The 15,376-nt window shown below is 40.6% G+C and overlaps 1 protein-coding gene, 1 long non-coding RNA gene and 2 other non-coding genes across 4 annotated transcripts; 3 read left to right on the top strand and 1 right to left on the bottom strand.

Annotated features, from left to right (window-relative positions):
- The first annotated feature begins 806 nt into the window (after positions 1-806).
- On the top strand, positions 807-8,067 carry LOC146376763 (uncharacterized). The gene is made up of 3 exons (XR_014801793.1): positions 807-1,079; positions 4,868-6,502; positions 6,849-8,067. It is a non-coding gene; the product is annotated as an uncharacterized LOC146376763 (long non-coding RNA).
- LOC146376762 (cilia- and flagella-associated protein 157-like) lies at positions 3,926-14,201 on the bottom strand. Its single transcript, XM_084945611.1, has 9 exons — positions 13,979-14,201; positions 11,000-11,271; positions 9,814-9,967; positions 8,859-9,126; positions 8,472-8,593; positions 5,892-6,042; positions 5,387-5,523; positions 5,163-5,297; positions 3,926-4,542 (listed from the first exon to the last, which is right to left on the bottom strand). Exons 1-9 carry the CDS (start codon positions 14,140-14,142, stop codon positions 4,461-4,463), a joined length of 1,485 nt encoding a protein of 494 aa, XP_084801737.1. The 5' UTR covers positions 14,143-14,201; the 3' UTR covers positions 3,926-4,460.
- trnac-gca (transfer RNA cysteine (anticodon GCA)) lies at positions 3,991-4,062 on the top strand. The gene has a single exon. It is a non-coding gene; the product is annotated as a tRNA-Cys (tRNA).
- Positions 6,061-6,132, top strand: trnac-gca (transfer RNA cysteine (anticodon GCA)). Its single transcript has one exon. It is a non-coding gene; the product is annotated as a tRNA-Cys (tRNA).
- Positions 14,202-15,376: the final 1,175 nt, after the last annotated feature.

Genomic DNA, 15,376 nt, shown 5'->3' with positions numbered 1-15,376 from the left:
GTACAGCGCCATCACCTCCTCTCTGTAGGCCGTCTCGTCGTTGTCTGTGATGAGGCCTATGATGGTTGTGTCATCTGCAAACTTGATGATGGTGTTGGACTCTTGTTTAGCAACACAGTCGTGTGTGAACAGGGAATATAGGAGGGGGCTAAGCACACAACCCTGTGGCGTACCTGTGTTTAGGATGAGTGATGAGGAGGTGTGCTTACCAACTATCACCACCTGGGGCCTGTTTGTGAGGAAGTGTAGAATCCATCTGCAGATTGGTGTTCCCAGCCCAAGGTCGACGAGCTTCGTGGCAAGTTTTGAGGGGATGATGGTGTTAAATGCCGAGCTGTAGTCGATGAAGAGCATCCTTGCATATGTATTCCCTTTCTCCAGGTGAGTGAGTGTGTGTGCGTTGCAGAGTATAAATACGTAATATGTACTGTTTAATTACTTGTATTCACTCTAAACAGTTATCATGTGCAGTGAGCAGAGACCTGCAGCTGCCTGGGTTTGATCTCTCGTACTGTCTGTAAACTTAAAACTAAAATCATCCATAAAACAAACAGAATTATTCTCAGACACAGTTTCATTCATGGACAGTGTTGGGGAGTAACGGAACACATGTACCGCCGTTACGTATTTAAAATACAAAATATGAGTAACTGTATTCCGTTACAGTTACCGTTTAAAAAGGTGGTATTTAGAATACAGTTACTTTGTTGAAATAAATGGATTACATGGCGGTACTTTCCTGTTTCATATTGTCGCGGCTCAGGACTGTTTCGGTTTTGTTTGACAGCTACCCAGGCGGCAGCGTTGCGGTTGCCATGGTTACAGGGTGACGCTCTCGCTCTGCGTGTTTCCTGGGTGAGAGAGCGCCTTTTTGTTGTTGTTGTTGTGCTAAGCTAATAGGCAGAATGCAGAATGTAGCATCATGGGCAGTGTAGTCCGTGCTGCAGGGAGAATGGACCGCCATACCCGTTATGTGTCTGTGAGCGCGAGGAGGGAGAAAAAGGAGAGTCGAAAAGTACGAGTTGTCAACGAGCAGAAACGGGAGCTGCAGCCAAGAAGAGTGCTTGACAAGCCCAGCTGTAAGTAAGCTATTAAAACTCGACTGTACGCTTTGTTCGTGTTTTCCTCCGAAACAATAAGTTCCGTTGCAGCAGCCTTTCAACGCCTCTCTCGGTCTCTCGCAAGCAGAGTTGACCCACACAACAAAGTAAAGCTAGTTTTCGGCTACGAGCCCGACACGGAACCAACGTATTAGCCAGAGGTCCCTTTACTACAGTTCGGAGTCGCGGACCTTCAGTAATAGTAATAAATCACACAGCAATAGGACATTCACGTAGTTGTAAAATGCATGATAATATGTTAAGTAATCCAAAGTATTCAGAATACGTTACTGTCATTGAGTAACGTAACGGAATACATTACAGAATACATTTTAGGGCATGTATTCTGTAATCTGTAATGGAATACATTTTAAAAGTAACCTTCCCAACACTGTTCATGGATCACTGAAAGCTTTTATACAAATAAAAGCTTTTTCCTTCCTGATGGGCAGTAACGCATAAACCGATCAATTTTTACAAGTAACAATTAAAGTAACGGATTACTATTGCATAAAAAGCAATTAGATTACTGTTACTTTTAAGCACACAGTGTTACTAAACCATGATTTTGTTTGCGAGTGTCTCATGACCATGACGCAAGCGCGTGCAGCGTTCGTGGTAGTGACTGAAAGAATCTTTTAAAATCACTTTCCTGTTGTTTCAAAAATAATACGAAAAGAACTTAATTAAGAAATACGGGCTTCAGATTGTGACACACCATGGACCCACACAGCACTCAATCATATTGCACTTTTATTTACACAGTGTGTCAAATGCCACATGCATCCCTCCAGGCAGCTTAGACAGAGTTTCCTGGTCGGCACCCTAATGACTCTGGACGCACACACACATCATCTCTGGTCTTCCACATCACTATCAAAAAAAAAAAAAAATCAAGAATGAAATTAATCAACTTACTTAAATGTTTAAAATAATTTTTTATATTTACATTTTCATTATCGCTTTCTACTTTTTTCTTTCTCATCTTCTTCATCGAGTTGACAGAAGCATCTTCATCTCATCCTCTTCCTCCTCACCTTAAGCCTCACTTCTGAACTGAAGTTAGGGTTCTAACTTAAGAAACTACATAAACACTCTACATAAACATACTTAATTAGTCTCAATATTTTCGCAATTAGTTATTGTCAGCAAATCAGACATGCTGATGTAACCTGGACATATGTCCCGCTACCTTATTAAAGTGATCTATACTGCTGGCCCCAAGTATAATATCTACAATATCTGAATCTAGGGCTTGTATCAAAAATCTTTGACCTAGGGCCTTCCAGTTCAGAATTATCACAGGGTTACTCAGATTCACGCTCACTGACATACTGGCTTTGGGGAGGAGACTGGCAGTAGCAAACTCTGTAAGAGTAAGTCTTTATGTAAATGTCTTGTTCAATCAAAATGAATATAAACAAGGAAAAACAAATAAAACATTTCAACACCCCCAACAAAAAAAAAAGGAAATGTGGTACCACTTGACTATTTATTGGTTGTTAACCTTCAATTTCTTATGACATCAGTTTCATTCAGTTATGAGTTTATCATGGGTCCAAGAACAAAAACAACCTGAGTCTCAGGTGAAAAAAAGTAGCAAAATAATTAACAAGGTGGCTCTCAAGTGGACTTCCTTTGGTTTTTGTTGTCCCTACCGCCCTCATTGTGCAGCACATGTCGACGTCCTGATATGCAGAAAGCATCCACAACAGCAAAGGCATCTGGGACCACGATGGGTCCTTATGAGGTGCCTTAAGGGATATTATTACTGAAACGCTCTCACACACTTTTTTCTCAGAATTCTGGAAAAGAAGAAAAAAAGATGTGCCCCAGTGGCCCTAATCCTCTTCCGTAGAACACTGATCCAGCTCAAAGCCAAATCTCCTTTTTAGAAATTCTGCCACAGGATTCATTTTGTTTATAACTTGAAAGTGTGTTTCATTAACTTGAGGTAGAATAGGCCATTTCATAAATTTCGAGTGCTCTATCCAGTGTATATAAAATAACTAAATTAGAACCATGCCATGTAACCATTCTGTCATAATTATGAATATTTTGTCTTTGAAGAAACTTTACTGTGAATTTACTGTTCCATTTTTTATCAAACAGCTGACATTGTCCTAGCAATTGTTAATATCAACACTTCACCGAGTTCTTTTGATTCCTCAGAGGCGTCCGGAAGACAAAACACTGCTCAGTAGAACATTTAACACTTTATTACTTCTAGGAGGGAGATGCGTCCTGCACGACACGCTGCCGCGGATCTCAAAATGGTGACGAGCCCCTGACAGTTTTATTACAGAAGCTCTCTCATTCTAGTCTAAACAACAGTGTTTCAGTAACTTTCCACTAGAGATGGTCCCACTAGAGAGATGGTCTCTAGTGGGACCATCTCCACTAGAGATGGTCCCACTAGAGACCATCTCCACTAGAGATGGTCCCCTCTTACACTGAAAGAAATAACTGTAAGTTATTGACTTGAACAATTTAATCGAGCCTCTCTGCATATCATGTAGTTTCTACACTATATAGTTACACTTAACTTTAAAGCATGAGGCACTTGTGTTAAATACACGCAAGATGCTTACGTAAATCCAAGAGCTGGCCAATCCCTTTTTTTCAGTGTATCTACACAAGAGTCTGCAGCTTTCTACTCCCCAAGGACACATGGTCTCATACATGGTCTCATGCCTTTATTTTTCAGGGCTGAGTCCACTTAATACTACACTATATAACTTTATAACACTTATTAATATATATATATATAATATATATATATATATAATATATATATATTATGTATATATTCTGATTCTGCCACTTTATTTTTTTTAAATTTAGATTTTGTGTCACATGCTGTGCAGCCGATGATTAAATTCCACCACATGGGGGTGTAGCTCAGTGGCAGAGCATTTGACTGCAGATCAAGAGGTCTCTGGTTCAATTCCAGACGCCCCCTGTGGGGGGCTCAGTGTGCCCTTCAGTCTCTCTGCTGTAGAATTGATCGTTGGTACTTTCATCTATTGTCTCAATATGCAAATCTATGAAATGCTGAGGAGTGTGTGCTGCAGCTTCCCAGAACCCAAAGTGCTGATCTTCACTCAGTAAAGGAATTTTCAACATTCTGTAACAACAGCCAAGCAGAATTATGAAGACTGTGATAAACAACATTTATAACATGTTTCCTGTTTCACTGCACAATAACAGACAAGCTGTTTTCATCACAGCAGGAACATTATTAGTTTGTTACAGAGGCGTCACCTTTACTGTAACAGGCTGAGCTCACAGGAGTCTCAGTCGATGTCAGACTGAACTGCAACATAATCGACAGTTTTTAGGAGATGAGTTTTGTTACTGTCACTTGAGTTTGGTCTGTTTGGAGGTCACAGCTGAATCGGTGAGCTTCACAGAGCTGTCCGCCTTCAGACTCGACGGTTTCCTGGATATAAGAAAAAAACAGAAGAAGAAGAAAGTCAGGTGACATAAAACACTTAAAGCTAAAAAAGGGAAACCTCCAGAGCAGCAATGTCAAACTGCTTTAGTGGCCACCTCTCTCCATCACTGAGTCGGTCTCAACTTTACAGCATTTAAAACATGTTTTTAATAACTAGTTTATTTTGTTGCTGCTAAGGCTTCACTGACAGGTGGATGCTGACACCAGTCGCCCTGCTACGCCTCCATGGTTGTGCCGTTTGGAACAATCTGCTTTTCTTTAATATTTATCAGTGTGATACTCAGATTACATGTTTCTGTTTGTTCTACAGTTTATGGATGCAGTTTGCTGTGGGGAGAAGATAACTCAGCACAACAACCTCTCATTGCTTTAACACAGCGAAGGCTACAACACAAACAATGAGGCTCTGTCCCTCTTTCACATACAGTCTATGAACTGAACTACTTAAATAGGAGGATGTTGTCTATCTGATATCTAAACTGATGAAGGAATGGAGAGTTTAAATGTTAGTTGTAAACAGCTATATCATATAATAAATGCAGCTGTAGCTGTGATCAGACATCCCCCTGCAGACCCTGAAGCTGAGCTCTGAGGTCCTCACAAACCTGCTGGAGCCAGCTTCCATCCTGGGGAGCACGTTTTTGTGTTTCAGCGCGGGGCGAGGCACAAAACCCAGATCTCCCGGCCTGTAGCGGGCCAGCTGGAACTGGAAACTCCAATCTGGATCCAGACTTCTTGTTCTACACAGACGATAAAGATGCAGGATTTCTGTTAGTCGTCGACCTGTCAGGTATTTGCAGACCATCTTAGCGAGCACTGATTTTATTACCGGGCTGCTGCAGAGTCAGGCGTCTGCAGCTCGTTCACTTTGCCGCTGTCAGCAGCGGAGCTGGCAAATCCGTCTCTGCTTAAAAGCACCAGCATCCTCTGCATCAGCTGCTTCCACTGGTCCACCTCTGAGTCCTCCTGCAGGTGAAAACAAGACTGAAACAGTCTGATTGGCTGAGATAAAGACCTCACCTTCTTCACTGGAGCATTGAACCATCGTCATCGACAGAGAAATAAAATGAATTCAGCTTTCTTGCAACAACTTTGTGTTTTACAGATAAATTCCACCTTGTCATAAATCTCCTTTTTTCATTTCTGTATTCTAAAACATAAAACGTTAATGAGGCGAATACCTCGTGTGTTCTGTGTTAGCTGAAGGTTTCAGACTTTTACTTTGAAATGATGTCAGTTTCACTGAAGCTCACTTTTCTAAAATCGAGCAGTCGGGTCAGAAAGTACGACACCTGTCATCTGCACACGTTCCAGAGTCAGCGCTGTCATCTTACCATCAGTGCTTGTCTGAGAGCAACAGCTGCTTCCTGAATGATGTTCTTCATCCTGCTCCTCCTCCTCCTCTCCTGTTGAAGCTCCGCCTCCAGCTGACTGACCTGAGCTCTGTTTTTACTGCACTGTTCAGACAGAGAGGCCTGATTCTGCCTGAAACCACAAGCAGAGGGGGGCATAGCTCAGTGGTAGAGCATTTGACTGCAGATCAAGAGGTCTCCGGTTCAAATCCGGATGCCCCCTGAGCAAATGTTATGCCACCCTGAGTTACCTGCCATCATAGTTCAGAGCAGGAGTGGGAATGTGTTTTAGATGTGTCCTTGATCCAACACAGCTGATCTAAATGGCTAAATGACCTCCTCAACCTGTCTTGAAGTTCTCCAGAGGCCTGGTAATGACCTAATCATGTGATTCAGGTGTGCTGACCCAGGGTGAGATCACAGGAGACTCTTCAGCTTTTCCTCAAAGTGAAACAATTTCTCCCCTTTAAGGAAAAGATCACTTTCTACTCCATATAATTTATTTTTCAACTTCAAAACAATCCTTACTCTTCTTCACTTCATCCTCTGCATTTAAGCCACCTTTCTTCTGATTGGTTGCCTCTTTCAAACAGGTTTGTCCTGAACAGTGCATATATGGCAGAAATGATAATGATAACAGGCTCACCCTGACATGTTTAACTAATAATAATAAATAATGAACAATATCAGTGAGTACTTGCAGTCAAGCCTCCAAACTGATGCACAACTTTCTGTTTTCTGCCTGAATCTGAGCCTTTAAACTAAAACACACTTCTCTAGTTTTGCATGTAAAGAATTATTCATTTTGAATGAACACGTTTCCTGTCGTGTTTCTATGTACAAATAATAATTTATGGAGTTAAATGTACGATATTTCACAGACACTGTTTTGTGTGGCCGTGGTTAACACGTCAGGTCAAGGCTGCTCTTATCTTGCAGCGTCTCTTCTCTGCATGTGTGAAAGAGGGATTTTTTGAGCTCTTGGCTTGGAAACACAGAGGAGCAACTGAGGTGGAAAAAAAGGAGGCGAGCACGCCGAGTCACTGATGACAGCAGCTGGGACCGCTGCAAACGTCGCTTTCTTTGTCTGCAGTGATGAACAAGGCTTCATTGTGCAGAGATCTGTGTCTGCCTGAGAAGAATGCGACCTTGCTGATAAGAAAAGTAGCAGAGCAGAGCAGTGAGTAATGAGCATTTAATGTTCATATCAGGCACCTGTTTGAGTACCTGCTTGATGGGAGCCACAAGTGCTCTTTTCTAGAGGCATTTTTTAGTGTGTGTGTGTGTGTGTGGAGTCCTGCCTGTGCCCCTCACAGTAACATTTAACTATTAATCACAGTGTTGCTAAATAACAGGATCTGGCTTGCATCAGTCACATGATGACCATTAACCAATGATCGCCCTTGACAGCAGAGCGCGCTGGTCACGAGTCAGGAACGAGCTCTACAGCACGCAGGAGTATTAGCTTGTTGTGTACACGTTGGTCAGTTGTGTTGTGGCAGCTGACGAATTGAAACAAATGAGCGTGCTGTGTGAGTAACAGCGTGACAACCATCACCTGTCCTTTTATTAACTGCACAAGTAGTAGCTGCTAACTAACTGGGTAAGGCTGTCATGGGTCTGTGGGTCTGTCACTGTTTTATGGAACATATTTATTTTTACAGGGCTTTCCCTCCCTTTATGGAGGGCTTATATTTAGTATATTTACACAGAGTGAGAGAGTGTGTGTGTGTGTGTGTGTGTGTGTGCGCGTGTGTGTGTTTTGCCTTATGATTCCAAGCACTGTCACCAATCTTTGCATTTTATTATTATCTCACCTGTTTAATCAGCTACATTCTCTCCAATGGACTTTTTACCGTCTACGGTCTTAGATCCACACAGCCCCGCCCTCCAGCCCCGCCCTCCAGCACTGTCAGCAGCAACATTGTCCCCATCAGGTAAAACATAGGCTAGTTTCTTGATGAATGTGGGTTGTTGTTCCAGGCTGAACGCTTCCCTTTTTAACTTTGAGCCCCGCCCCTTCAAACCTCTCTGCACGGCCCGGGTTCATTTTCACTCTGAATACAAATTTCTTTATTTCTGCTGCAAGTGTAGGAACTCAGCTCAGACAGCACTAATGTAAAATACTAGTTTATTTCTTTGTATTGAAGTAAAACAAAAATGAGTGCACAAATATTTTTCTATTTTTAAATATTAATACATGAATTTTCCAGCAATCGTAAGTAAAAAAGGAATAAACTATAAACTACTGTGGGTGTTTTCTTGTCTCGTTCAGGGAGGCCTCATCATCATGATCCAGCCATCAGCTGCTACCAGTAACAGGATTCAGTGCTTTTATGTTTCCTGTCTGTCTCTTTTGTGTCTCTGTTGTTATTGATTTATTTGATTACTTATTATTGATGAATCTCACTGTGGAGTTATTGCTTGCATATAAACGTACCACAAATGAGAATAAGAGCCCGTATGTGTAATAACTGCACCTGCTGCTTTGCTTTCATTAACGTGAACGTGAACCTGAGTGAGACGTGACTCATCTGTACGGACGGCAGAGTGAACTTTGACCTCAGCGCCTCCATCTTGCCCAGGGCTCCTGCGTGTTCGGTCTGAAGCTGCTCGAGCCGCTGCCTGCAGTCCTTCTGCTCCGCCTGCAGCTGCTGGCACTTCTCTGTGAGCTGCTCCACCACCTGATGGAGAGAGTTGGATATGGATTTAGAGTGAATCCCTTGTTTGTCACGTTAAGAAGACGTTGGCGTTAAACACGATGAAAGGGACTGGCAGTGGGAGCACACTGTCTAGTGCTGGTCCACTTTTCAGTAACCTTGATTTAACTAAATAAAACGTGGATTATTTGAAGCCACTGTAATCTGAGTGGACAGTGAAGCATAACTGTGGTTACACTGCATTTAAAATATTAAGTTAAACTTAGACATTTAGAATTCCTTCTCTTACCTTCTTACGGACGCAGCTGGTGCGTGACGTCTCTCTGAGCATTTCTTCCAGGTTTTCCACATCCATGCTGAGCTGACTCTTGCAGCCCCGCAGGGCGGCATTCTCCTCCATCAGGATCTGCACCTGCTCCGACAGCTGCCCCACGCGAGCTTTCACCTCCGCGTTCTCCTGCAGCGCCAGCCTGGTCGTCTCTGGGACTTTCTGGTCCACCAGGAGCTGCACCGCTGCTGCCATGGCTGCAGCCTGAGACTCCATCTCCCTCTCCAATCTTTGGCAGGACACAAGACAAAGGAGGTAAAGTCAGAGGGTATTTTAGGTGGATAATTCAGGTATGCAGCCTTGTGAGGAGACACTGACGATATTTGTGTATTTGCTGTGCAGTAGATAAGGTGTTAACAGCAACGTGGAAGTGAGTGTTCTCATATATAGCCAGATATTTAATTCAATTCAATTTTATTTATATAGCGCCAAATCACAACAAAAGTCGCCTCAAGACACTTTATATTGTACAGTAGATACAGAGAAAAACCCAACAATCATATGACCCCCTATGAGCAGCACTTTGGCGACAGTGGGAAGGAAAAACTCCCTTTTAACAGGAAGAAACCTACGGCAGAACCAGGCTCAGAGAGGGGCGGGGCCATCTGCTGTGATTGGTTGGGGAGAGAGAAAACTTATTATATGCCCTTAAATTTATGCCTGCAGTTTCAGAGCTTCAGCTTTTCACTGTTTTCCAAAGGAACACGACCCTTGGTGGGACGAGGATCACATAAAGGAAAAAACATTAGTGCTACAGAGGCAGGATTAACATGTCGTCCTGAAGACAAGCTGCGAGTTGCTGCGATGACACGGATTTGTTTACAGTCTGAACTTAAACTACTTTCTACGAGTGGACTCGACCCGGGTAATGGAAAGAGTCTGTGCTGTGATTTTTATGTACTAAAGTGGATTCCACCTCCTCTTTTCCAGCAGTGCTTTCATCTCCAGGCTGTGAATGTCATCTTTGTGCTCTTCCTTTTGACTCGCCAGCTGCTTCTCCAGAGACTCTAAGCTGGACATCATCTCCTCCTTTTGCCCCTGAAACGCCTCCAGGCTTGCAAACCTCTCTGCTGGAGGAGAGAAGAGGAGAGTTTAAATCATTCCCTGAAGCCAGTCTTTGCTGAAATAAACCTACTGAAAGTTTAATGGTTCCTGCTGGAAACACTTGCATCCAAAAGAAATCTGGGCTGGATTTTCAAGGAATACTATAAATATAGGAATACTATAAATATAGGAATACTATAAAGCTGAGCTCCTTTTAACATCTTTGGCAGGGAGAGGCTGATCGAGGCCTCTTCCAGCAAATCACTGTCAGTTCTTTTCAGCCTTTCCAAAAGTAAAAGCTTTTTTTTTTAGTATTATTAATTTCTATATTTGAGACAAAACAAAAAGGCTTGAATTGGAAGGAAAACTTTTGAATTCCCACATTTAACATCTGCAAATACAAAATAAGTCTGAATACTGATTAGCAGCTAGAAAATAAAATCAAATAAGAAAATTCTTGAGGCCGACACTTCATGGTATGATACAACATTAAACTGTTTAAGAACAGGCTTCAGAAAGTTAAATGGAAAATATATATTCTCCTGAAATGCAAAGACATATTTAATTTATCGTCAAAATATCACGTGATTCCAAATAATGTAATCATTAAGATTCCCCCACAGTGCTTTATTAATGCTACACAGACAGGGACACACACCGCCCTCATAAATATGAACAAATACTTTGGAGTAAAATCCATCTGAAATGTATAAAATCAAAGGTTTATTTATTCAAATAATTGATTATTGAGAAAAATATGTCTCGGTATAAACTGAACTCATACCAGTCATTTGACCAGATTCCATTAAAATTAGTTACACGTAAAACTTTCAAACAAAAGAATGGAGTGATATTTTGTAATGATTGTGAAAGCATATGTTTGAAATAAAAATGAACTGAACTGAAAAGGGAGGAAGATCCAGAAATTTCATCTTTTATTTAAAAAAAAATCCTTATTATTATTTTAAAAAAATCTAATCCCTACCATCACTTTGATGTTTATGTGGATACCCTGTGGTAAACTCTAATGGGCTACATGCTAAGAGCTGAACTTTTACCAAGTGCTGTGTTTTCTTTGATAAGCTCATCGATGCGGTTCTGAAGCTCCTGCCTCTCCCGGCTGTGCCGCAGCTGCAGGGCGTCTCTTTCCTGATCTGAAGCCTGCAGCTGGTTCTGCAGCCGCTGCGACAGCTCGCCCACCTCGTCCTCCTTCTCCAACAGGGAACGCTTCAGGTACGCGATCGTGTCTTTGTTCTCCTGCTCCACTGTGCTGCGCTGAGTCAGCAAGTCTTTCCTCTGTCTCACAAGGTCATCACATTTCAGCTGATATCTGAGGGGTTAAGGATGACAGCTTCAACGATTTATAAACTGGATCTGGCCTTTTCTGGATTTGAAGCAGCTCTACAGCTCGAGCAGAGCATGCACTGTCTGAGGAGTGACCTCAAGCTAACTCAGACCGATGGATGCCTGAAACAAATAAATATGTGAAGGTCTCGAGGCCTGTAGAAACCACAGTTTTGCAGGTGTGAGAGTGATATTTTATTTCCAGCTTCTCAAATACAAAATATCTTTAAAACAGGCCAAATCAGATGAATGTTTTTGACGTTGAATGTTTTAAGCTGGAAAACCCAGTGTGACATGTACCAAATCCAAATGAACTTTTTTTTTTTTTTTTTTTTTAGAAAAAGCAAGTTTCCAATACTTGAAAAACAAATAGACACCTTCAACACTTGATTTTTTTTTTCTTTTGAGAAAATTCTGACAGTAAGCACCTAAAATTACTGACACAAGACAATCAACTTGCCTGAAATACTTTAATATTTTTTTTGAACCTTGGTTAGTTTCAAAGTCACCACAAAGCAGTGTGAGAAACATGAGTCTCACACTACAATTTACTTTCTTTCTTTTTTTTAATAAATTTTTATTGCTTTTTGCAACAGCATACAAAGGTTTGTTTTCCCAGTAATATGCTGCAGTAATAGGAACCCCCCCTCACCTCCCACCCTGCTCTCTTCCAAAACTACATCAAATAAAAAACACACAGAATATTTATACATTCGTACAATATGTGACATTTATAAATATTGAAGGAAACAAAAAAGAAAGAGAAAACTTTTTTTTTTTTAAAAATAGACAATAGAAATAGCTAGCACGTACTAAACAATTTTCCCCTCATCCACACTCCTGCAGGAGTTGTCCGATGTTTACTTCTTTTATAAAGTTTTTAAATGGCTTCCAAATCTCATCAAAATATGTTAACTTGTCTTTGAGAAAATACGTTATCCTTTCCATTGCCATACACTGTGCCAAAGGATTTATCCAAGCACCAATAGCAGGAGGCTCTGATTTTTTCCAATTTATTGCAATCATACGTTTTGCTTGTAATGTACAATAATCCATAAACTCAATTTGATGGGCTCTTAGTTTAAGATTTTTAGAATACACATGTAATAGCAACATTTCTACATCTAAAGCAATCTTTGTATTCAAAATTTGGTTTATTTTGTTCATCACCTCCTGCCAAAACGCACGGACAATTCTGCCATATACAGTGGAAAAATGTTCCACAGGCTTCTCCACATTTAAAACATGTATCTGGAATTCTGTTATTATATTTGTTCAATTTCACCAGTGTTACATATGTTTGCATGATCCAATTATATTGTAATAACTTTAGGTTACTATTAATTGATTGTTTTTGTGATTTTAAGCAAATTGGCTTCCATGTCTCCTCAGAAATATTAATATTTAGGTCCTTTCTCCAAGCTTCTAACTTAGAAGCTGATGTTTCTGGAGAGGCAGAGACAATCCAGTTATAGAATGTTGAAATTGAAATTAAGCCTTTATTACCACCTTTTTCCACCATTAACTCCTCTAACTTACTTAACTGGGGAACGTTGAGAGACTGATTTTGCATGGAAGAAATGAAGCTTCTAATCTGTAAATACTTTTGAAACTAAATCCTCAAATGAGACCATTATTCCATCACAAAAAAGATCACCCACTTTCCTAACACCTTTTTCTGCCCAACCCTGGAACCCTGTGTCCAAATTTCCTGGTACAAATAAAGCATTCCCCCAAATAGAACTAAACTGAGAGATTATTCTTAATATTCATCATTTCTTTTATTGTAAACCAAACTTCAATCATATTTCGGACTATGGGATTATTTGTTTCTTTCTTTAATTGTTTTGGCTGTGCAGAGTATAAGTACAAGTTTAATGGCATTTTAAGAGAATTTGCTTCCATCCCCACCCAAGACGGGGTATTTTGGGATGAAAAATAAAACATTATTGTCCTTAGTTGAATAGCCAGATAGTACCAGTAAAAATTGGGGCATTTCAACCCCCCTGTATCCAAGGGAAGATACAACAAAGACAAGCGAATGCGGGGATGCTTCTTGTTCCAAATAAACTCTCTGACTAATGACGCTGGTTTGGTAAACAATCTTACAAGTGTCTCCCTTTAGCATTTTTCTCATGCAGTATAAATACTGATTTATGGTTTGGACGTGTGCAGAGGGTTGGTATATAAACTGGACAGAGGATGTTAAAGAAGGAGCTGCAAGGAAGAAAACAGGAAGACCACGGAGAGCTAGTGTGGGAGAGGAGGATGTTAGAGACGATGCTCTGCTGTGATGACACTTAAAAAGAGAAGAAACTTGTGAATATGTTGGATAGAAAAAAATGAAAATAGTCACTTTCATAAGTAAATCCTAGTACATGGCATGTGAAAGAAGCGTGTAGTAAATGTTTTGTTGTATTTTGTTCATGTGAACCTGCATTAACACACTTTTCAAACCCCCTCATGAAGGAACCCTGGGATCATTGTTATCTGAGCGCACCAAAGAATGAAGCGTCTCACCGTAGCTTGTAAAATCAGTTCATTTCAATGAAGCTTTGTAAATTCAGCCTCCATTATGCTAATGCAACATTAGATCGAGTTAGCAAATAAAACATACTTAAGATATCATTACAAAGTGCTTTGTACTGTACACACAATCACTTTAAACATTACGGTAAACTTAAACGGCTCACCGCTCCAGCTCGTCGGTTAAATACGCTATCTGTGTCAGGTAGAGGTCCTTCTCTTTGTCCCCAGACCCGCTTTTCTCTGCAGGAAACTCGGAGTTTTCCTTTTTCGGTGTCTTCTTGTTTCCATCTCGTTTGTCGCTGCTTTTTCTCTCCGTCTTTCTGGGCATTGTGTCTCACAGAAAGTTAGCTAAAGTTTCCGCGGATAGCCGGTGCCCGGCGCGAGAAACTAAACGGCACCGTTGCTAGGCAATGCTGCCTTCAGTGACTTCTCGGAAACGGTGACGACTTCTTCTTTAACCTGATTCGTGATTGTGAATTGACTGAGATTTAAACTTTCTTGATAACAATTTAATACATACCATGCTGGAATAAAAGACTTTCATGCCTTTTAAATGTGGCAGAGCTAATATATCTTTCTATTCTGTTTAATATGCCATCATTTTCCCTTAAAATTCAGTTAATGTGCAATCATAAATAGAACTAAATGCATAGAAAATAAGAACGAAAAGAAAATAATTAAAAAGACACTGGCGCATAGAGAGTACAAAAGAAATTGAAGACTGAGTTCATGGTTGTAGCTAAAAGGTATCAACGGGGGAAAATATCAATATAATACATAATAACAGTGAAGCAGTATTTGAACTACACACGGAAAGCTTCAGAAACATTTCAGAGACTAAAGTGTCGAAAATGAAAGAAACTCTTTATATGCTTTCACTTTCAGTAGCACAAATTGGTTTTGACATCTCTTTGTGTCCACTCAGGTAAATTAAATATATAAAGACAAGGTTATTTGCGTGGCCATCATTTCATTTCACTGCTTCATCAATGCAAACACAGACCATTGCAAAAAGAAGGTCTGAGATCTAACTACAGGTATTCAAAGCCAACTTCATACCTACTTCTTGTTGCATCGTATACTCAGTTTAAAGCATAAATCATTGTGGGGGCTGGATTACATAGTTGGCTTTTATTGGCTCTACTGTTCATTTTACACTGATGATCATTTCAAAATAAGTGTCTCTCTCTGAGCTGCTGAGAGGCAGCATTTATTCATATTTATTATAAAGCGGTGGATGATAGGCACATACGTTTTCCATGTTGGTCTGCTGTGTTTTACAGGCCTGCTTGGACTGGATTCAGACTAATGGAGATGTTACCTGCATTAAACTGCAGACTTTATCACTGCATTATAATCTGTCATTATAACCTTTAGAGGCAATTAAACTCAGTGTTGCAGCCCTGCTTTCAGTTACTTTAGGACCTGAGCCAGTGAAGTGTAGCAGCTATTTATTTTGACTCAGTGATTCGGGGCTGCTTTTTAATTGGCAACTTTGTTTTATCCCCCCTCCGTTTGGCTGTAAGGATTTTAATTGGCTGCCTCTGAGCTTCACCTCACTC

This window comes from Perissodus microlepis, chromosome 12, assembly GCF_051167445.1.
Source record: "Perissodus microlepis isolate ML-2025 ecotype Zambia chromosome 12, ASM5116744v1, whole genome shotgun sequence".
Classification (NCBI taxonomy): Eukaryota; Metazoa; Chordata; class Actinopteri; order Cichliformes; family Cichlidae; genus Perissodus; species Perissodus microlepis.
This window is presented reverse-complemented; position numbering and strand designations above follow the sequence as displayed.